Here is a 22702-nt window from a genome sequence, read left to right as displayed (position 1 = left end):
CGCTGCTAGGTTTTCCCTTCCAGAAAGCAGCTGAAAAGAAAAACCATTTATGGGAGCCCAGAGTGTATGCCTGTGTTGGGAATGATAAATAACTGTAATGTGCATTCTGGCTGCTTTGCAGTCTGTTCCCTAGAAGAGCCTGTCTGGACTCGGGACTGTAGCTGGAATTCTCCTCTGTTTAGGCTCTGTCCAATCACACCGTGAGATAAATGTTCCAAGTGTGCAGCTGCTTCAGACTGCACTGCACATAGGGTTGCCAGCTCTGGGCTGAGAAATACCTGGAGAATTTGGGGGTGGAGCCTGGAGAGGGCAGGGTTTGGGGTGGGAGGGTCCTCAGGGTATAATGTCATAGAATCCACCCTCTAAAGCAGCCATTTTCTCCAGAGAAACTGATCTTGCTTGCTTGGAGATCAAGTGTAATAGCAGGAGATCTCCAGGTGCTACCTGGAGGTTGGCAACTCTAGCTGCACAGCAGCCATGCAAAAGAAACAACTTGTTTGATCCCTCTGTGCAAGAAGGGGTAAAGGCAAGGCAGCTAACAACATTTGCATTGCTAAATTATCACTGTGCTGAAGCCTTGATTAATTTTGGGTGGGGAGGGGTGGGAAAGCCTGCCCATTTCCTTACCATAACAATTAGTTGGTGAAGCTGAGTTGTTAGAAAGGAGTATGTTTGCTTTGTCTTATGTAACAAAGACCTTTCTGGCCAAAGAGTTTGGGCTTGTTTTAGTTTGCCTGTGGTGAGTGCTCCCCTTTGTGTTGCATCCTACTGCAAAATGGAAGTCTATAGATTCTTAATGCTAATTTCTTCTCCCTTATACCCTCTCACTTCTGCTGGGTGCGGCAGAAAGGAAAGAGAAGGTGTGGTGCAGAAGGTAATGAAATAGACCTGATAAACAATATAGTGCAGGGAGGGAGAGCAACCCACTAGAGGGAGTGAAATGAATTTGCAGTGTCAGAGTTTAGACTTCACATCACAACAGGTAGGAATCATTACAGTGGACTTGGGATCTGTGGACCGTTGGCCCTGAGTGCTCCATTGGAATGCTGTTACAATCTCTTACGCCCACTGAAATTTTAAGTACAACAGGAGTCCAGTGGCAACTTATAAAAATAAAAGACTTATGACAGTTTATCCTGGAATAAAATTTTAAACTGTTTAGGGTGCCACTTGACTTTCATTTTATTTTGCTGCTACAGACTGATATGGCTATCCATCTGAATTGTTAAGCACCCTTGGGTTTCATGTTTGCCTTTATAAGTCTACTCACTTCCATTTTATTCCGTAAAAGATAAAACCACAGCTCTTTTTGCAATGGTTTACATTAGTTTATCCCAGTTTAAATGAAGTACTGCATGTTTCAGGGATATTATATTGGTGTACCGCTTGTGGACTGGGCTATGTTGCCCCTTGGAAGAAAACAAATGTGGAAATATCTGTGATTATCCACCATCAGAGACTGGAGGACATGAGGAAGTGATTCAGAGTTTGTGGGCCACCTCAAGTCACTGCTTTTCCAGGGTGGTCATATGGGCAACCCAACTTTTGCGTATAGCAGTTCTGGGATCAGGGACTTGATGGCTAACCATACATAAGCCTTGTCATCTGGTCAAACCTTCACTATGCAGTCTGTACATCAACTGGTGATTATTTCTCTTGGAAGACTGGGCATTTAGCCAATTTGCATGAGCTGACCATCCCATGTGATTGGTCTGACAAGTGCAAAATGTCATCTGTGCCTTGACTTTTTCCTTGGCTGTCTGCTCGCTAACCCCATGCAGGACTTATGCCACAGAACTTGTGCATACAAATCCTGTGCTGTTCCACAGCACTGTGCCTTTCTCTGTGTAGATGGCTCATTTTGACACCAGGCCAGTAGAGGAGTACGAATACTCTGTGATGTGTCTTTTTCCTGTGTGCCCAGTTGGGTGTGTATTTAGAAGGATAGTTTGTGACTTGTGGGCTCTAATTTTCCTTCTGTTTTCCTCTTGATCAGCTTCTTGCTGGGCAAAAGGTGAGCACTGGCATTGCCCACCCCTTGGTGGATTCAGTCTCCCCTATTTCTGGTTCTCACATGATTGCAACCTATTGGGGGCCTGACAGGAAAGTGTTCTGTGACTGTGCAGTTGTGGTGCTGTTGTTACTGTCCTGGTGTCTTTCTCTCCTGTGCCTTGCAAAAAGCTTCTTCTGGGGCATTCTATTCCCCTGGGTTTTGACCACTTGCTCAGAAGAGGCTGCGGCCATTAACTGGGTTTTCCTTTGCCAAGACAGCTGTGAAGGTAGTTGGCCAAACTTCCTTCCCTGTGCACCCTCCTGTCAAAAGGGAATGTGTTTGCCCAACTCCTTCCTCCGCAGAACTCCGAGCATTGCAGTCCTCTCTACAGCAGAGGATGCTGTGCTTCCTGTTTTCCTTTCCTTATTGTGATCTGGATGGAGCAGAGGCACAATGGATTACCAAGGCATGTCAGTATTGACATGCATTGGTTGGTTAATTCCATATTTGGCTAATATGGAGGCATTATTAGCCACACCTCTTGGGGTTTGGTGGATGTGAGCAGTGTCATTTTGGGATCTCGTGCACACTGTACTCTGAGCTTCTTGGTCTTTTTGCCATTCTTTTTCTGAACAGAGCATAGGACGTGGGCTAGCTATACCAATGTCTGGGGTTTAGGACTGAGTTGTTTGTGAGTCTCATTAGCTCCAAGTGTGGGTCTAGTCCCACCCAAAACGTCACAAGTAAAATTACAGAAAGGCCCAAGTTTCTCTACTTATTTATTTATGTTTGGATTTATATCCTGCCCTACCCTGAAGGCTCAGGGTGGCACAATAAAATATAGTAACAAATTTACAATACAAATTTAGCCAAGATGGGTAGATCTTAACTTCCATAATAACTTCCTGAAATCTTGTCATCCAATCCCTGCCTGGACATCTCGCTCCCCCCAGTGGGGTCCAGACAATCTTGATGGTAATACGACAGTGCATAGGAGGCGAGGGTGGAATAGTAGTGGCGGCGGCTCCTACTCAAAGGCCTGGCGGAAGAGCTCCGTCTTACAGGCCCTGCGGAACTGAGAAAGGTCCCGCAGGGCCCGGATCTCTTCCGGGAGCTCCTTCCACCAGGTAGGAGCCACCACCGAAAATGCCCTGGTTTTGGTCACCGCAAATTTAACATCTCTAGGGCCCGGAATTTCCAGGAGATGACGCCCCCCCCCCCGACCGTAGCGCCCTTGGGGGAACATATGGAGAAAGGCGGTCCCTCAGGTAGGCTGGACCCTGGCCATAAAGGGCTTTAAAGGTCAAAACCAGCACTTTGAAGCGAATCCGGTACGCTATCGGCAGCCAGTGCAGCGCTTTCAGTACAGGCTGAATGTGGTCCCTCCTTGAGAGACCCATCAACAGCCTGGCCGCAGCATTCTGCACTAGCTGCAGCTTCCGGATTTGTGACAAAGGCAGCCCCATGTAGAGAGCGTTACAGTAGTCTAGCCTTGAGGTGACCTTCGCATGGGTCACCGTGGCCAGGTCCTCACGGCTAAGGTAGGGAACCAACTGCCGAGCCAGCCGAAGATGATAAAAGGCCGCCCTGGCAGTGGCTGCCACCTGGGTCCCCATCGTTAAAGAGGAGTCCAGGTGCACCCCCAAACTCCTAACCTCTGACGCTGGTACCAAAGGCACCCCATTGAAGGTCGGGAGAGGGAGAGAGGCAGATGGCTCCCTGTTTTCTAAAAATGATATCATTTTTCCTGGATTAATTTCACTTGATTTCAAGATAATCAGACACAAAAACAGTCTTTCAGGTGCCTACTTTGCAGGGCGGGAAATGGCTTCTCAGTCACTACTGCCACTCATAATGACATTAATATATGAAATTGTGCTGTGGCAATTAAAAATGGAGAGGGCGAGGACATAACATTTTGACATTTGAAAAAGAAAGCTGCTTTCTGATTCAGTTGTCAGGTTGAACTATGTATCTTGTAGTGTAATTCTCTTTTGCTCTTCTATGTTGTTGGCACCCCCCCCTTTTAAAGCATAATACGAATATTCCAGTTGCCCTTCACAGAGCGCCATTGAAGGGAGCGATAAATCACCTACCTTCCTGTTTGCTGCTGTTGGCTGAGAATTTGATTAGTAACTGACTGAGATTTTGTAGTGATGCCCAAAGAAGAGACCCTTCTCTAGGACTCTTGAGTGTGCATTATGACCCCTATCTCCATAACTACACTTTTTGGGAAGTCAGTAATTCCCATTTTATATACGCAGCTGAGCAAGAGATTTGCTGGAGGCCACACAATGAGTCCAAGCCTGAACCCATGTCCAAGGCCAGTGCTTGGTCTCTGCTTGACCACATCTGAAACAGTTAGCTGGCTCATGTTGTTTCCAAACTTAGCCGTGGGTATTCTTCAGCAACTGAGCATCCAGCTGTGCTAAAAGTTTCATGTGGAACACGGAGAAGTGGTATTGCAGTTCTGTTTTGGTTCCTGAGTGTGGGAAAAAAATTGCAGCTGACTAGCTAGGAAACTGTCATGGAGAAATTTGGTGACTGTGGCCTAAAAACCAAAGAAGGCTCCCAGGCCTTCACTGCCAGATCCCTGTAATTAGAGCCTAGTCATGCTGCCCAAAGCCCAGTAATTTCAGCACAATGTATCTCGGTAGGGAAGCTGTTAAACATGATTTGGGTTAGGACTTGTTGCTTGACTACTTTCTAACCAGCTGGGCACATTCTTTCTCTCCCTGAAGCTGACTGTTTGTGCATCTCTGAGTCTAGCCCTGCCTTGTTGAGAGGTAGGAGTGAGGGTGGCGAAAGTCTTTGTGTCGTCTGTTTTATGGAGTTGTGACACTGACGTGGAAAGGATCAAGGGTCCCTTAAGAATAGCAGTGTGGAAATGGGCCAGAAGGCCATCTTGTCTGGCACTGTGCTGTAAGACAAAGTCACGATTCCACTCGCTTTCCACAGATGGGACACGGATGCTGGTCTCTGTGTACCTGACCGTAGTTGAGAAAACAGTTACCCATATACGGAGATCTGTATGGCATGCAGCAGGCTGAAATCCAGGATTTTTGACAGCTGGCTTGAGAGCAAAGCTGAGTGATGTAGAATAGTTGCTCAAGTACTTGGCAACATAAAGACCTAGTTGTGTTCTACACATCCTGACTCCCTGCACTGCTTCTGCAAATGGCAAATGTTTGCTGCATCAGCTTATTATATGTACGTATACGGTAGGTTGCGGCAAGGCCCTTGTTAGGAAGATGCAGTTTTGTTGGAGGACTTGAATTCTTCCTCAGGGCTTTAACTGTGAGTCAAAAGAGTGCTGTGGTAGTGCTATAAATGCGGAGCACAGAGAAACTGATAAAGGTTATACTCAATTTGGCACCCCCCCTTGGTCATCTGGGAAGAACAAGGTTCTATGAGAGCATGCAGAAGCAGTTATTGGTAAATTGCGCTACATTTAAACTACCCATGAAACAAACATGTTTGGGTTTGACTGCTCACTGCTGTTGGATGAGTTTAGGCTACAATGTGATGATATTCCTAACGTGTAAAGGCACATAAATAGAGCTTGTCATTTTTTTGCTCCTGGGATGCCTGAGACCATCTTAATTTGTGTAGCCCATCCATGGCAACTATCCTTTCTTGCGCCTTTATCCTTCAGGACCTCTTTTAGTATTCTTGGCAAAGGTCATGGATAACCATGAAATCTGGCCTTCCTATCAAATCAGTGAGCTTTGTTGGTGGAGGGAAGTCCTGCTTTTGCTAATGGAGAGGTTCCCAATCTAAATGTGTTAGTTCAGCAGCCAAAGAACATCTGCCAGGAGAGAATGGGTGGCGCCACCCAGTGATCATATACATTTGTTTGCTGCTGATTCAGAGTCAATTGCCACTGACTGTGGAATACCGCCCAATTGTTATTATTACTACGGCTTCCATTGAAGCTGCTGTGTTGAAATGGAAAGGAGATCCTTGATACCTCAAATTATTGTTTCTGTTGGAAAGCTCTCTAAGCAATATAGAAAAGCAGACTGCAAGTATCTTAAATAAATAATGAACCTGTTTCTCCAAGCTTAGCTTTTTTATATACAGCTATCTGTGGGTAAGGTCTACTTGCAGTGGCTGTTCCTGTGTGACACCTCGAGTGTGTTCTTTCTCACTCCGTCCAGTCCTTGTTTGATGGCAAACAGCTCGCTGCCCAGTCTGAGCTACTTTGGGGCTGTTGTGGGCTTGGGAGGGGAGAATGATGGGGGTGCATGGATTCCAAGAAGACGATACTGTCTAGAATGAAAAAGGACAATGACATGGGTTGGGTGATTCTTTTTGTTAGGAATGGTCTTGCAATCTGTGTGCAGTGTTAAACCCACTCAACTGCTTTTTGTGCTCCTCTGATCTGCATTATTTTGTTGTTCTTCCTCCATCTCTAGTATTTACTGGCAGAGAATTTACACTTGTCATTGGAGGCAGAAACCATTCTTGAAGCAGAGGAACGATCCTTGAAGCTCCTGGGAACGATGCAAGATTACTTAGACTCTTCTGTTATCTCCATCATTGAGGATTTTAGTGGCCTGACTGAGGTATGGATTGGAATGCTTTTTGCTTGGAGATGGATGGCTTCTGGATCCTTTTATGGGCACCTTGGCTTGGCAGTCTGCAGCAGACAGGGCCTGTGTGAAAAGCTGAGTCAGGGGTTGTTCTGCTGGAACAGAGAAATACAGTTTCTGTTCTTGGCATAAATGTGAATTAATCTACCCTGCTTCAGTTGACTTCTATTCAGTTTGCATCAACTGATAAGCAGTGAGGTATCAGGGAGCCCTGTGGGATGCAGGAGGTTGGTCCCTTAGTCATTAGATGACATACTTAAAGTTTCCTCTTCCTTTGCTCTTTGTTTTAGACAGATAATGTTGACATGTGGATTATTTTTTCCTTCAAAAATTTCTCAGCAACTTTAAAGGCCAGAAGAATAAATACATTCATTAATTGAATATCAAAATGGGGCAGAGGCCAGTGGGGCATGCCTTTGTCTCCTGCAACTTGAACTAAGGTCAATAGTAAATAAAAACCAGCTGTTCCTTAAGTAATCAGGAAGCAAAATCCATGTAACACCTTTTATTAAGGCTAGTCAAAGTAACAGAACATGGCATGGAAGCATGCTGCATGTTAGGAATATGAAACAAAGACGGATGCCCTCTGATAGTTGTGTTTTCAGTCAGTTGCTGATAGATGCCTCTCTGGATGCCAAAAAAAAAACATAAGGCTTAGAGTGAAAGAAAAACAGCAGTCCTCAGATCAACAGTACTGGAGATTGATTTTAGTTGATGCACTAAATAAAGAGTAGATATAAACCAAATTGTAATGGTATCACCTAGTGAAATTTCCAAGGTTTGTATTTCTTTATGGTCCTAATTGAAATTGTATTATGCATACATTTTTGATTGTGTTTTTATGAGTGTAACTACTTACCATCTAGCCACAATTGTATGACCTCTGAGGAAGGCCGATCCGGCCGAAACGCGTCAGGTCATTTGTTTTAGCCCTGGTTATGATTATGAATTATGTATATTGGCTGTAATTGGGCCCCTATATATGTTTTAATTTGATATTATCAATAAATACATGTACTTCTTTTTATGAATAGGGTTTAATATTGGCCCTCCTTTCCACTAAACCTTTGTTTAGTTTTGGAATTCTTTGTTAGGTTTGGTTTTTTTTCCCTTTCTTGTTCCTGCTTGTATTATGAAGTAGGCAGGATGAGACATCTGGATTGATACTTGTGCATGTGATATGAGGTGGGTTCTTTGCAGGGTGGATAAAAATAAATGATTTTTAATTAATATATATATACAGGGCTATTTTTGGGCAGGAACGCACAGGAACGGAGTTCTGGCTGGCTTCAGAGCTGGCCACACCCACTACAGCCAAACCTCTGCATGTTTGGCTACAGAGGGAAGTCCTGGAGAGCAATCCTCCCCCAGTGACTCCAAGGCAGGCGGGCCAGGGGGGCCCTGGAAAGATCAGGGAGGCATTTAAATACCTCCCCGTGCCTTCTGTGGTCAGTCCAAGGGCCGGCTTGCTCGGGCTCCCCACAGCCGTGGGGTGCCTGGGCAACCCAAGGAAAGGCATGGGGTGTGGCCTAATATGCTAATGAGTTTCTGCTGTTGGGTGTGGCCTATTATGCTAATTAGTTCCTGCTGGGCTTTTTCTACAAAAAAGCCCTGTGTGTGTGTGTGTGTATACACACACACACATATACATATATATATATATAGATATATATATAGATAGATAGATAGATAGATACACACACACACACACACACACACACATATATATAATAAATCAGATTTTTAAATTTCAATCAGGTATTTTATTTAAATCGGATTTTTAATAGAATGTGTTTTTGAGGAAAAATCCGTCTAAAGATAGTTTTCTGTTTAAGATACATTATAGTCCAAAGGTTATTCATCATTAAATGGATTAGTTTTTAATTATGTAGCATAAGGCTGTATATTCATACGATGTTTACATTTTTTTTGTAAATAAATTCCATTAATCCATTCACAATGTCATGCTCTCCCCAGAGGTTTCTGCAAGATTACTTTGGACAGTTTTTTTTATCTAGATGATATTATCACAGATGCTTGGTTTTGCAGTTTTCAAAACTGTGAATTTGTGTCTGCAGAGGTACCATGCCTCTTCTTCACAGCAAAAATGTTATAAAATAAACATACAGAATTAAGAGACCTCAGTGCTATTGGTACTCTGCAAATCTATGCACACAGAATCAACCCCTTATCTCTTAAATACAAAATTTCAAGAAGTTCAATGAAAATAAGATTGTTTGGGTGGAATAGGTCTGGATAAGGAGGAGATGTTAAGAGGGAGGGGCACGCAGTACACAGAAAGTGAAACTTTTTGAGCTGAATACTCCAGAAATCATGAGGTCTTTGTGAGTGTATCCTCATGGATGTTTAAGCAAACACAAGAATACATATGCGCAATAATGTTGTTTTAGTTTAATAAAACAATTTAAATGGTTACTGTTATTATTTTTCTCCTTCCAATATGAATGATTAACCTATTAAACTGGAGATAGTTCACCTTGCAATGATTTCACAACCGATCATTAACTTTCTGATATAACTAAAACTAACCCGAAAAGTTGTTATCCTAAAATGAAACCTTCATCTGGGTTGTAAATATTAAGGCCCGCAAGAATGAGCCCTTATTAATTATTTACTTATTTACCTTCAATTTGTATCTCGCCTTGCCGGTGCAAACTGGCTCAAGGCAGCTTACACAATCAGGTCCGCTGGAGAGAGGCCATATCCCAGTTTGCAGTGGTTGTCAGTGGCGGCTCCTAATTGAAGGCCTGGTGGAAGAGTTCTGTTTTACAGGCCCTGCGGAACTGTAAAAGGTCCCACAGGGCCCTGATGTCCTCCGGGAGGTCATTCCACCAGTGTGGAGCTGCCACTGAAAAAGCCCTGGCCCTCGTAATGGCCAATCTGGCATCTTTCGGGCCAGGGAGAGTCAGGCGATTTTGTGACCATAACCTCAGTGCTCTCTGTGCTTTATGATCCTATATCTAGAAAACCATGATTGAAATTGAGTCTTATCAATTTGATTTAAATCAAATCCACCCTGGTTCTTTGTAAAGCATCAGCTGGTGACTAGGGGTTGGAGAGGCTGACTAGTAGCTAGATGCCAATTTTTATACCTGTCTTGAAATTCTATACTGTAATTCACGGTAAAAGTACAGAATTTCAAGACAGGTATAAAAATTGTAGGCCCTGAAGAATATGGCAAGGTTGTATCCAAAGCCTTGGTTGTTCAGGGGCTACTTGGATGTGAAGGTGTTTGATCACCTTGGTCTGGTTGCTCTTAACTGGCTGACAGAAATCTAATTTTGTTTCTTCATTTCAGAAGCTCATTAGCTTGATTTCTTTGTCCTGTTATTAGGAAAGATTTAAATCTCTTTTGGAAATAAGCTCCATCAGCATAGCTGCATTTTGTTCCCTGGTTTGCCCCAGGTGTGCCAAAATGAGTTTGAGCATGTATGAATTTTGTTTATGAATTGAGTGCTTCTTCCAAATTGAGTTTGCTTGTCTTGTCTTTTACTAAAACAGGCAAAAGGTCGTGTGGATGCAGACAATGAGCTTTCCTTGTTGACTACAATCACAGAGATTCTGGATAGTACAGATGATGAGTCTCTGTCTCCTTTTGACACTATTCCAGACTCTGAATTACTGACATCACTCAAGGAGCCTGATAATTCTTCGGTATGATGTGTCTTCTGGCATTAAATCAGAGCAGAAGGTTTTCTTGTGTGGGTTCCCTGCTATAACATTGTGGTTCCCTGCTAAAACATATACTCTGCATGCAGGAGGTTCTACGTTAAGTTCCTGAAGTTAAAGGATCTCAGGTGCTGGGGAGGACCTTTCTCTCCCTGAGTCCCTGGGGAGTCTGTGCTAGTTAGAGCACAGAACACTGAGCTAGATGGCCCAATCACCTGTCTTACAAAAATATGTCACCTTATAGTGTGTTCCCTATCTTTTCTAGCACAGGGAATTGAATGCTGGGTCACCCCAAAAGCCAAGCCTGTTTTATAACCTGCTCCTGGTGAGGTTAATCAAAAGATGGTAGACAGATGCTACCTGTAATTCCTGGATTTCATTATACCACAACTAGGGATATCCCACCTGTATTTGGGTACTAGGGTTGCCATCCCCCTGGTGGGGCCAGGGGATCCTCGATTTTGGGGCCCCCAATCTGCCACCGGCCAGCTGGTCAGTGGGGGAAGCCCCATCCCCAAATAGCAGCGTCCCACGGGGACACCACTGACAAAATGATGTCATCGGTAGTAATATCATCACCCTGGGGTCATCGCGTGGCAACACTCTAGCATTTGGGGGAGGGTAACTCTATAGTTACCATAGAGTTTTTGCCCTGAATGCTAGAGCATCATCATGTGACGGCCTAGCGTGATGATGTCACTACCGGTGACGACACCACACATGTTTCACATCCGCAGCAGAGAAATCCTGACGAGGAGTCGGGAACCCCCCGCCACAGGTAAGAAGAGACCTGGCAATCCTATTGGGTACATTGGTGTGTGCTTTTCCCATGGAGAGCAGATTTGGGTACAAGTGCCTCCAGAAACCTCTTGGCTCTGTATATACAGTGTTCGGCATTTTTGAATTCATCTAATTTTGTTGTCTTGCTAGTCAATGTATGAGTAACAGCCTCCTGTTTTTAGCTAGTAGTTTTCCATCTGTATGAATGAGATCATTCCAAGACAAGGCTCAGCAGCATTATTGTCACCAGGTCTGGAAATAACAGAGGCTCCTCGGCTCACCTATGATCTCATCATTCCATCAGCATTTGATGAAGAACCTCTTGATGGATGCATTATTTTTTCGTTATGTTTTTGGCAAGAGTGATGCCATTTTCTCCGGCTAGAACAAAGCTGCTGGGTTTTTTTGGGGGGGTGTGTGTCTAGGAGGATGTCTGAGCATTCAGCAAATTCTGGCAAGGGTCGTGTAACATTGGCTTTGATGTGTAACATGTCAAGCACTGTGACACCAGAGCACCCTCTTGTGGTGCCAAGAATATTTGTTGTGAAATATTTTTATACTGTTTTTCTCACAGTCAGTGGAACTCAGAAATGGCTTACAGCAAATTAAAAACAAATTCAGTCACAAGGCACCGTAATACAAGTAAAAGGAAGCAGACCACAGCCTCCTTCACCCATGAGCCATCAATAGCCTGTCAGGAAGGCTTTGCTTCCCAGAGCCCCTGAAACCTGTGCAGGGCTGGAGCCTTCCTCACATCCTTGAGTAGCTCGTCCCATAGCACAGGGGCAGCCTCTGAGAAAGCCTGAGCCTGTGTAGAGACAGGTGTCATTACCTGAGTGGAGATGATCAGAGCTGCCCTGTCAGCACATACTGGCCCTGCAGTTACAAGGGTCCCAGGTGATGAAGGGCTACATTTTCTAAATAAATAAATTTGGAGGTGGGGGAGGGTGACCCAATCTGTGTATCCTACGTAAGCAAGCATAGGTTTTCTGGTGTTTCAAAGGGTGATCTTGCCCAGTTGTGGTTTTTAAAATTGTAGTGTACAGATTAAGTTATACAGAATATCTACAAGTTATTATAGAGAAATTCACTCCCTGTTTATGAACTGTTGTCTTGACAGATTCCAAGGTGTCTCAGCTTGTCCAGGACACCTCCAAAACAGGACTTTCGCTCCTTAGAAGACTTCCAAGAGCCTAGAATTTGCAACATTATGACTGAGAAGGTAAGAGACGTTGGGGCCTTGCATGTGGAAAGAGCATGGGAATTTCCAAGAGTGGCCTGTTCTTTCTGGTGTATGTTTCCCTGCAGTTATCCTGTCCTGCTTCTCTGGCTACAGGTCAGATATTAAGGTGTACAGGGAGCTGGATTGTGGTACGGCAAGAAAAGGGCTACTAAGTTCAGGCTGTTCTCCTGCAGTGCTACACAAATGGGAGAAGCTTTACTTGGTGATCTTCTTCCCGCCACCTAGCTATTTAAAAGCACAGGTGCATCCTTGGGGTTAGGCTCTGGCAATGCTAAACAACCCATAGAGTCCCAGCAAAGGTCATTCTCTGTGCTTCAGCCTTTGTAGGTCACTTGGTTGCATCTTGTAAGCCGCCCTGAGCCCGCTTGCGAGGAGGGCGGGGTAAAAATGTCTAAATAAAATAAATAAATAAAAAATAAAATAAAAAAAATCTGGAGCTGTGTTTCAAATGTCCTTTGCTAAGGTAGCAGAAGAAGTCAGAAATAAGGGGGGGATTTTTTTCTGTCTAGTGCTGTTCACTTTTATTACAGACATTCTGCCTTTCCTCTGCTGCATAGCGTTTCATTTAATGGAAACAAAATCTACTTCAGTGAGTCTGAAATATCATGATTGGCTTCTAGTTAGCTTGCATGAGAACATGACCTCTGATACTGCTATCCCACGATGTCAGAATAATGCAGTGAACTCAAAATGTAATTCAGGCAATCTAAAAGTGTTGTGGCTCACAAATTATGAAGAATTGTCATTGTTAATCTCCTATTTTGAGGGCTAATTTTACAGGCTGGGATTTTTTCCTTTTTAAAAAAAGTTTCCTGTTGGTGTGTATAAATGTAACTTCGTATCTGTCATGTGTTCTGGAAAACACTTGGAAGCTGCTCCAATGGCCAATTGTTTTCCTGAGGAAAAGAATGTCATGCACATATCCGGGGCTATTTTTGGGCAGGAACGCACAGGAACGGAGTCCCGGCTGGCTCCCAAGTTGGCCACACCCAGCAGGAACTCATTAGCATAATAGGCCACACCCAACAACAGAAACTCATTAGAATTAGCTACATTAGGGGTGGGTGGCCTAACATGCAAAGGAGTTCCTGCTACAAAAAAAGCCCTGGGTTTTGACCACAAACAAGGTAAACAGAATAAGAAGCAAAAGGTGGGTGTGGCTGGATGATCACACTTCTGGTAACATGGGAATGCGGCTTAATATGCTAATGAGTGATGCAGTCAGGGGCGTGGTCTATTATGCTAATGAGTTCCTGCTGGACTTTTTCTACAAAAAAAGCCCTGCACATATCTAAATTTAAAAGTGCCTGATTGGTTAGGAATGACTCCAGAATTGGCCTTTAAAATACATAGTGTTAAAGATGTCTTGCTAGTGTGAAAAATGGAAACTCGCTGTTTCCCTGCTGGGGTTTTTGTTTTTGTTTTTTTTAAACCCAGCGTTCTCAAAGCTTCTGTGTCAGTTGTTGGGCATTGCTGTAGGGCAGGAGCTTTTTCTTGCAGTACAGCCATTATGAGCAGGGAAGGACCCTGTAAAGGTTCTCAACTTGAGAACAACAGGGATAGTTAGAAGTGTGACTAATCTCCACATGTGCTGTGTGCACACAGACAGAATTAGACCTGTCAGGCTTCCTTTGTTTCTCTGTTTAGAATCAGTAATATATTGGTTAGAGTGTTTGATTAGGACTTAGCTATGAAGCTTCAGTGGTGACCTTTGAGCTAGTCATACTGTCTGTCCTCTTAGCCTACCTCACAGGGATTTTTATGAGGGTGAAAAAAATAGAGGAGAATCATGTATGCTGGAAGAGGGGTGTGATAGGCTTGTGGTAAATTTAACCAAGCCGTGTCTGTGGCCTTTTTTTGGCCATTTGACCTGTCTCTGAAAATTATTACAGTGTAAGCATCAAACCTTCCTTTAAACAACAGTTCGTGGTAGATAAAAGGGAACTTCTGTAGCTGGGTAGCAAAGATTTTGCTCTGCTCATTAACAAAGACTTGCCAGGAAGGGGTTCTAGGCTCCAGAACAGCCTGATCAGATGACCATCGCTTTTACCAAAGACTGAGAGTCACGTCCCTTCTCTTGTTTATTCTGTTGCCTTCCATGTGCCGTTTGCTGTGTCCACACCATTTTGTGTGGACCACCACACCTTTATAATACTGTGTTTGGTGTAGCATGACCTTCCTGCAGCTATGTCATAGCCATGCCCTCCTCTCAAAAGACCCCGGTCACCTCAACAGCAGTAGAGTTTATTGCATAACCTTCTCTCTCTCTCCCCCACCCCCAGGTTGAAGCCTGTGCTACGGGCCTCCCCTTGGCACTGACTCCAAATTGTCCCAAAGACAGAGCTGCTTCAAACAAAGCCAGTAGCAAAGGGTCCTGTGGGGAATGGAGGGTGTTCAGGCACAGAGAGCGAGATGCTCCTATACTGCAACGTAGTGATGGGGAAGAAGAGGAGGAGGAAGATGTGATAACTGATTGTGGGCTGAGTTTTGTAGCAGATGTGAATGAAATCCCTGCGGCATCAGCAACAAAGGAGGTGAAGACAGATCTCCCCCCAAGTGATGATGGCCCCTACATCATTGCCCCGGGGAGAATCTCCCTCAGTGAACTAGTGAGGTACATGCATCCGTACTGCCAGCCTGACTTCACTGTGTGCGTGAGTCCTAAGAGCCAGCCCCTGGCTGAGGCGCTGCCTGCCTGTCCGGTTCCCTTAGAAGTGGTGCCTGATGGTGGTGAGGGCATGGAGATCCCAGCGGTCCTTCAGAGTGTGGATGCAGAGCTCTCCTGCAGAACCGACAGCAGCAGCACATCTAGTCAGGCAGAAGAGGCAGACCTCTTGGTCCCTTCCCTGGACAAAGTATTATCTACAGACGACAAGAAGACGGCAGACGTGGAAAGAGACCTTGCTTTGGGCAGCCAGGCCAATGGAGTAGGCACGGCAGTCCTCCAAAGAAAGGAAGATGCTCATCTGGGGCCAGAGGAAGAAACTGTGGGATCAACGAATGATCACGAGAGCAGATCTCAGCACGGCCCAGGAGCACCACCAAGAGACATAAAGCTCAGTGCCTCAGAGACAGACAAGAGAAGTGGCAATACCAGGAAGAAATACAGCAAAGAGAAAAGGAGGTGCAAGGAGGCCAGGAATGGCAGGCCTCCAAAGCGGGCCGGCGCTAAGCCAAGCAGTGATGAGAAGCAGATGGAGAAATCTGGGAGGAGAGGTGAGCCTGGGCCTTCCCCAGCTCAATCATCCCATGCAGAAGAGAGGCAGGGCCCTGTAGAGGAGGAGGAATTGGTCGAGCATGGGGCAGAGCGGGAGCCCCAAAACCCACTGATGCCAGGCTCGGAGAGTGCAGAGGCCTTGCCACGCACAGAGGAACGCCCATCCACTCAGTACCAGGGGGACGCAGATGCATGGCCTGCAGACCAGAAGGGGTTGCAGGAACCCAAACTTGGGAGCAAGCCCCTTTCGACCACAAATGAGGTGGCTGGCCGAGATGCCTCCCCTTTGCTCCCTGGCAGCATTGTGGGCACCGCAGGGCAGCCTCCCACCAATGATCTCAGCAGCAAGGAAGCCAGCTGCCCCCTCAAGGAGGCAAAGCCCAGGCCTCTCAGCTTGAGTGAATACCGGCAGCGCAGAAAGCAGTGCCAGCCCAGTGGCGAGGGCACGAGTGGCACCGCAGAGAAGCAGAGGTCCAGCAAGTGGCCCAGTCTGCCCGAGCCCCCCATGGAACTGGCTGACCTTCCTTGCCTGTTGGTGCCTCCACCCCCTCCCAAACCTCCGGTGCCTGGGCCGGGAAAGGAGCCTGAGAAGCCTGCCGGCACTACCGCTACCCCTGCTCCTGCTAGCAAAGGGACTGCCATTCGCCCCTCTGTGCAAACCACAGCTGCACCAGTTCTTACTCCTTGTTCCAAGAATGGCACCGTGAGCACGACTTCTCTTCCGGCACCTGCTCCAGTTGTCCCTTCACAACCTAGTAAAGCAGGTGCCTTTCCCCCTGTTGGGGCTCAGGTGCCGCCGATCCCGCCCCCAGCATACCTCCCATCAGCCCCTGGAGCTTTCCTACCAGCCCCTCCCAACTCCTGCATCTTTGGTGCACCACCACCAGTGCCTCCCTGGGCTCTTTTCCCTCCTCCGCTGGCTGGTTACAAAAGTCTGCCACCTTCATCTTCAGTCACTGAAGTTTCCCCCGCTGCCTTCCACTCAGTTCCTTCGGTGCCCCCTCCCACATGGCCTCCCCCACCTGTCCCCTTGCCCTCTTTTGGCCCAGGGCTTCCTTACAGCTCCATTGAGTGGCCGGCAGGTCCACCGCCACCTTACTGGCCTGGTATCCCAGTCCCGCCTCCGATGTTGCCCGTCCCTTATGGGGATCGAGGAGTCCACATGCAGAACCCCCAGGTTGGTGCCTTCCGGACCCCACCCTTCTCTGAAGGGACCCCTGGCTGGCAGAGCACAGCTCCCCCACTGGACTCCTCTCACTTCAGAATGCAAAACTTGGCAGCCACCGAGAAGGCAGGCACCCCTGCCCAGCTACCCTGGGTTGAACCCCCTTCTACAGCTAAAATTGCCTCCAGAAGGATTTCTGACCCGAGATGGCAAGTGCAGCCTTCTGGAGCTGAGTCTAAAGCAGAGGTGACTCCTGGAAAATCTCAGCTTTTGGGGAAGCTGCTTCCCCCTACGCCAGTGGCTGAGCCTTTGGGGAAACCAGCACTGACTCAGCCTGTCAGGAAGAGCTCCCTTCCGCAATCCTCAGGGGAGCCCCATTCCATGCTTCCTCCCCAGCGAGTCAAGGACTCCGTTGCCATACTGAAATCTTCAGAAGAGCCCTCCTCTGCTGAGCCTGTGGAGAAGGCCTATACTGTACCAGCCGCAGTCCAAAGTGCCAAAGAGACCCCTCCTGCCGGCCAGTCTCAAGAGGAACTTCCTCTTCCAGCTACTTTGGCACCAGAAAAGTTAACAGTGCCAGCTGCAGTGGAGTCGGATGCTAAGGAAGCTGCCTCTGTAGATCCCAGCTCCCCAGTAACAGCGTGGCCCCAGAAGGTGCAGGAAACTGGCCCACTTTCCAAGACACCCGCCCATATGTTGAAGCAAGAGCCTCTCGTCAGTGTTGTAGAGTGCAGCCGCAATAAGGACATCGTTCAGGAGTTTATCACTGAGATTGGTGAGTGTTTATGCTGCTGCTGGTTAACTGGCTTGTGTGGCACCCATGACCCAAGGAAGCTGCCACAGAGAAGTGGGAATTAACCTTGGTGATGTAATGCTGGCATTTATTCCATCCCCATGTTCACACTCTTGTGTTGGATGTATCTCTGCCAGTACCTTTTTGCTGGCGTGTATGGCAGACAGCCCTTGCTCTTGCAGTGATCTCATTTTCTATCCAGTCTTGTATTTATATTCTTGTCAAGCAGCTGCTTGTGTAAACATAAAGCACATGCATTTTCTCCTTAATGATACATGCATTGAGGAGAGCCTTAGCTTTTTCTTCAGTCCCGTCCCAGTTGCCAGCAGGATTAGGCTAGAGGAAGAGGGCCAGAGGGTAACTAATTGTAGTCCCTGGTCATTGTGACCATCTCCTAGTCTGGTGTAGTTTAAGGATTGCTGTTCTAAGTACCAACAATTGTGCATAATTAGAAGTACAGCTTTTTGCAAATGACCAAAAGCCATTACAGATTGTGCATAATTGAGCCATTATTATTTTTTTCTCCCACAGGAATTGAGGCCTCTGACCTGTCCAGCCTATTAGAGCAGTTTGAAAAAATAGAAGGTGAGGAACTAAATAGAGAAAAGGGGTTGAGTACTCTGACCTCTGCCATGCCTTGACACTTCCTCCAGTTTCCTTGCCTAGAGTTCCCAAGGGGCCATTTGAGTAACTTCCGGTCTCTATACACTTTTGCATGTTTTGTATGGGTCCTTGCCACACGGCAGGAAAAACAATGGCCTAAGTGCTGCTAATCTGAGCCGCACCAAAATAGAGACGCCATTGCTCCCCGGCACAATCAGATGCCGGAGAGGAAGCGACGATCGGGAGGGGGAGGCTGCCGAACTGCACATGTGTGAGCATGCGCAGTTCGGCCAGGAGCCGGGGATGCGCCGGCGGAAGGACGCGCCGGCGATCCCACGGCCGGCCTTGATGCGGCCTTTCCGGATGAACCACCCAGGTAGGTGGTTTATTTTTGGTGCGGGGTTTTGGGCAGAAGGGCCGGATCGGGGACGGGCCTGCACCGCTTCCCAGATGGTGCGGTGAGATCGCACCCGTTTGCTGAGCCCCCGATCCGTCCCTCTCCTGGCCCAAAACCTCTCGTGTGACCGGGGCCCTAATGTAGAAAAGGCAGCAGCCTTGCTTTCAGTTTCCACGTAGTCCCCGCCCCCCAATTCCAGCATTTCTTCGAAAAGTGAGTGAGATAAACAAGCCCCTCTAAAGATATAGTCAGTTAACAAAGGTGAGCTCCCTGGCTTGGGTTCATCAAAAACATTCCTGGTTTTTGCACAGAAAGGGCAGGCTTTGTATTAGGGAGCAAATTTTGTAGATGATGCTTACTACCATACCTTTGGTCAGCATGCATATTAATATCACTGCCTACTGAAGTTTCACAGCATTAGGAGTACTTTAGCTGCATCATGAAGTCAGTGGCTCAGTGGGTAGAACATCTGTTTTGCATGCAGGAGGGGTCCCAGGTGCAGTCCCTTAAAAGTATCAGGCAGTAGGTGATATGGAAGACCTCAGCCTGAGAGAGCTGCTGCCAGTCAGTACTATCCTTCATGGACCAGTTCGTGTGATTCAGTACAATGCAGCTTTGTGTCTTCATTCATGTTATGTATTCATCCGTTTTCAGCAGTCTGCTGCTTTTAAAGTTTGGTCCGGGCTTGACATTTGCTCTTTGATTAATCAAAGCTTCAGTCAGCTCCTGTACCACAAGCTGGGTCATCGTATAGGCTAAATAGTGCTCTGAGGCCCAGGGAGTCCAGGCTCTGTGATTTAGGAAGTGTTTCTGGCCTTCCAGTGCTTGTTCTGCACAAGCCTACTAACAGACCTGGATTTTATCTTTCTAGCCAAAGAGGGAACTTCTGGTGTGGTGAAATCCAAGGGAGGTATTGCTGCAGGGAACAGTGGGTGAGTATAGGCCTCAGTCTTGGCCAGATCTCTCTTCCATATTTAGTTTGGTTCATGGATAGCACTGCCTTTCTAGAGGTGGGTGACCCATGGAGCACAGGAGCCTTGCTAGCCAGAGCGAGCTTATCCTGGCCTTTGCTGCCTCTTAAAAGCTGCAGTGGTGCCGTTGATAACAGAGCACCGTTCTCTTTTTCAGCTCTGAAGTACAGCAGGAAAAGAAGATACTGGATCGGCTTCAGGCTCCAGAGCTCACCAACATTGCAGGTCGAGGCTCTGGAATTAAGCTAGTGGGGGGGGGGGGGTGATTTTGCCCTAGTTAAATGGGGGGGGGCAAGCTGGAGGTGGGGAATGCTTGGCTGTCAGTTTGGTATACGGGCTCATGCAGCCAATTGTGCGCCTTTTGCTTTTGTTGAGGAGAGCGGAGAGATCTACCTTGAGTTGTTCCTACAGAGAGCTTGCACTGTTAGAGCAAGTAAGGTGTCCTCAGGAAAGGAGGTGTTCCTCAGGGATTTGGGAGTGTGCTTGCCAGCCTACCCTAGAAAAGAATGCTGTGCCTGCGCTCTTCAGCTCATGGCTGTTGCTCCATTTTCTGATGAGACTCTTTGCCTTTCTACAGGCCTGACCCCTCCAGCCACCCCACCACACCAGCTGTGGAAGCCTCTAGCAGCTGTCTCACTTCTGGGCAAAGCTGGGTCCCCCAAAGGTTCCAGGCTTGCAAAATCCCTAAGCAAGCCTCACAGAAAAGCAGCCCCTCTTCACGTGGGCTCCGGTGAGCATGACTACTGCCAGCTCAGTGCTGCCCCGCTAAAGGGCGGCTCCCGATGGAATGTCAAACGGAACACCGATATCACTATCAAGCCCATCAAACCCTTGACGAAAAAAGAGCCGGATCAGCCTGCTGCAAATCAGCCCCTTCCTCCTGCTGCCGCCGCCACCGCTGCTGCCACCAGAAGGAACCCTGTGGGCACCGACAGCCTGGTTGCTGCCTGCCAGAATCCCAAAGAGGCCCTTGGCCCTGTTAATGCTTGTCAGAACCAGGCCCAAATCTTTAGCCGTGCCGCAGCTAGCTCAAGCCCTGGCAGGTCAGTGTCTCTGCTGTTAGAGAGCACGCTTCCAGGGCCGCATACAGAGCCACTGGACCACCGGACTAGTACACCGAGGTCCATGACGAGGGTCAGCGAAGATCCATGTTCTGTACTGCTGTCCCCAGCTGCATCCCCGTGCCGGGATACAGAAGAGCCAGTGTCGCAACAACCTCAGGACGTTCAGCAGAAGCACTTGGCTTCCAAACGCTCCCTGCGATGCTACCGGAGCAGACAGAAGTCAGCCAGCCCCCAAAAGAGGAGCTGGAGAGGCCGCCGAAACCGTGCCAGCCGGTCCTTCAGCTCCAGTTCTGATGGTGACAGTGATGACTCCTCCTCCTCCTCTTCCTCCTCCTCCTCCTCCTCCTCATCAAGGTCTCTGTCTCCCCCATCAAAACGCTGGCGAAGGTGTGTGACTGGAGACACTCTTCCCACTGATGGGTTGGGGAGGGCTTTGGGCTTTTGGATGAGGTGTTCTCATGGGTGGAAGTTGGCGGGTGGGAGTAGGGTGGCTGGTACAGTTTACATTGGCTAGCCCTGTGTTGTGGTCTCCATTCTCAGTTTTGCACCCTTGGCAGACCTACTGGTCTTTTGGGGATGGTTGGTCCCCTTTGCCAAAGCAAGCAGGTTCCTGGGGTTTCCCACGAAGTCGACCTGGTTGTGCTGGTCTGCCTCCTTCTAGAGCAGCTACTAGGCTGGATTTTTTTCATTCTGCTTCCTGTGTCTTCAGGGGTAGTTTGTACTATTCTGTTGGTTGTACATCTACCCCATTCATCCCTTGGGGTGTTTCTGAATGTTAGCATAGGGCTGTTCCTGCTCTGTATGCTTGAGGGTATAAGTAGACTCAGGTTTTAAATATCAGGTTTGACAAGGCTTTTCAGCGTGTACTGTGTTAGGCCTTTGCTTTTGTTTCTGTGCAAAGCTGGTAATTTGTTGAACCATAGTCCTTCACACCACCTGAAAGCAACAGGTTATTTCTTGTGGGGAGTATGTCTGCAAGTCTGTTCAGCACTTGTCATGGTGAATGTTTGAATTAGAAGCTTTTGGTTAAATCTCAGTCTTTGGTCACTGCAGGCAGGCAGCCCAAAGATTTTGGCTATCTCTCAGGCTTTGGGGGCACCTTTGTTCTTCAGAAGTGATGGTGTCCTTTGGTCCAACCATGCATAGTTGTTGCAGGAGTCAGAGTCTACTTGGAAGTCACCTTTGTGTATCTGCACACACGTCTATGGATATGTACACTCTCACACACAAATGCCCATATCCTTAGACAATGATGCTTTTTGTCGCCCCCACCCCCCACCCCGTAGAAGCCGCTCAAGAAGCTCCTGCTCCTCTTCTAGTGCATGGAGCCGGTCAAGGAGCCGGTCCCGGAGTTCCTCCTGTTTATCAAGGTCATCTTTGCGCTCTCTATCTCCGCCCAGGAGGAGGACCTACAGGAAAAGGTGAGGCAGTTTAGCAGTGCTCTGTCCCTCATTGCATGGCACTTGTGCCAACATATCCTCACATCTAGGACTGCTTTCAAAATCCTGGTGGAACATTCATGCCACTACAGTATTCCATGCCCTGATAGCTATTTAAACTATTGTAAGTGACTCTGCTTCTAGTGTTCTATGGGTGCAACTTGGCGAAAGGGAGAAGGAATCTGTTTGGCCCGATGCTGACAGTCACCTAACCTTCCTTTTTAGATGCCAACAAAGCAAACATTTCATAACTGTTGTTTTGTAATGGAGTTCAAAATAACTACATGTATAATTGTACGTGCTCTATTTGCATCCTGCCCATCCTCTGAGAATCTCAGAACGGTGTATTCAGCCTCACAACCGTGTTTGAAATAGGAGGGGTTGAGAAGCGACACCTTTCCCCTGTCACTTGCTGAGCTTCCTAGCTGAGTTTGAACCCTGGGTTCTTTTGCCAGGCTCAATGTTGTGGCCTCACCACAGCTGCTGCCTGATGATCACTTCCCTGTTTTGTGAAGGCAAAACAAGCACAGAGCAGCTGTTTGTTTCTGTGTTTCTGCTGCCAGTCCAAGGCTGTGAGTTCATTGCAGTGACGCCTGCACTTTCCTTTCTCTGTGAATCCTCACTTCTTCATCCTACCCACCCCAGTTCCCAGAAGTGTGCATTGTTTTGAAAGCTGCTTGTAGTATCCCTGGCAGAGGGCTAGATGGGCTCCCTTCTCTTTTGGTACCATTTCCTCCCCCCCATCCCCCCCC

At 47.3% G+C, this 22702-nt stretch overlaps 1 protein-coding gene across 1 annotated transcript in view; it reads left to right on the top strand.

Moving 5' to 3' along the window:
- The window catches only part of PPRC1 (peroxisome proliferator-activated receptor gamma, coactivator-related 1), a 28053-nt gene that overhangs the window by 1211 nt on the left and 4140 nt on the right, over positions 1-22702 (top strand). Inside the window, exons 2-12 of the mRNA XM_015415896.1 lie at positions 847-874; positions 1997-2014; positions 6412-6561; positions 10111-10263; positions 12179-12280; positions 14584-17458; positions 18008-18061; positions 19348-19408; positions 19605-19672; positions 20025-20898; positions 21798-21932. Of these exons, the coding sequence (XP_015271382.1) occupies positions 847-874; positions 1997-2014; positions 6412-6561; positions 10111-10263; positions 12179-12280; positions 14584-17458; positions 18008-18061; positions 19348-19408; positions 19605-19672; positions 20025-20898; positions 21798-21932 (4518 nt within the window). The remainder of the gene's footprint in view (positions 1-846; positions 875-1996; positions 2015-6411; positions 6562-10110; positions 10264-12178; positions 12281-14583; positions 17459-18007; positions 18062-19347; positions 19409-19604; positions 19673-20024; positions 20899-21797; positions 21933-22702) is intronic.

This window comes from Gekko japonicus, unplaced genomic scaffold (assembly GCF_001447785.1).
Source record: "Gekko japonicus isolate JY-2015 unplaced genomic scaffold, Gekko_japonicus_V1.1 scaffold59, whole genome shotgun sequence".
Taxonomy (NCBI): Eukaryota; Metazoa; Chordata; class Lepidosauria; order Squamata; family Gekkonidae; genus Gekko; species Gekko japonicus.
Note: the sequence above shows the minus strand (reverse complement) of the source record. Positions and strands in the feature narration are given on the sequence as shown.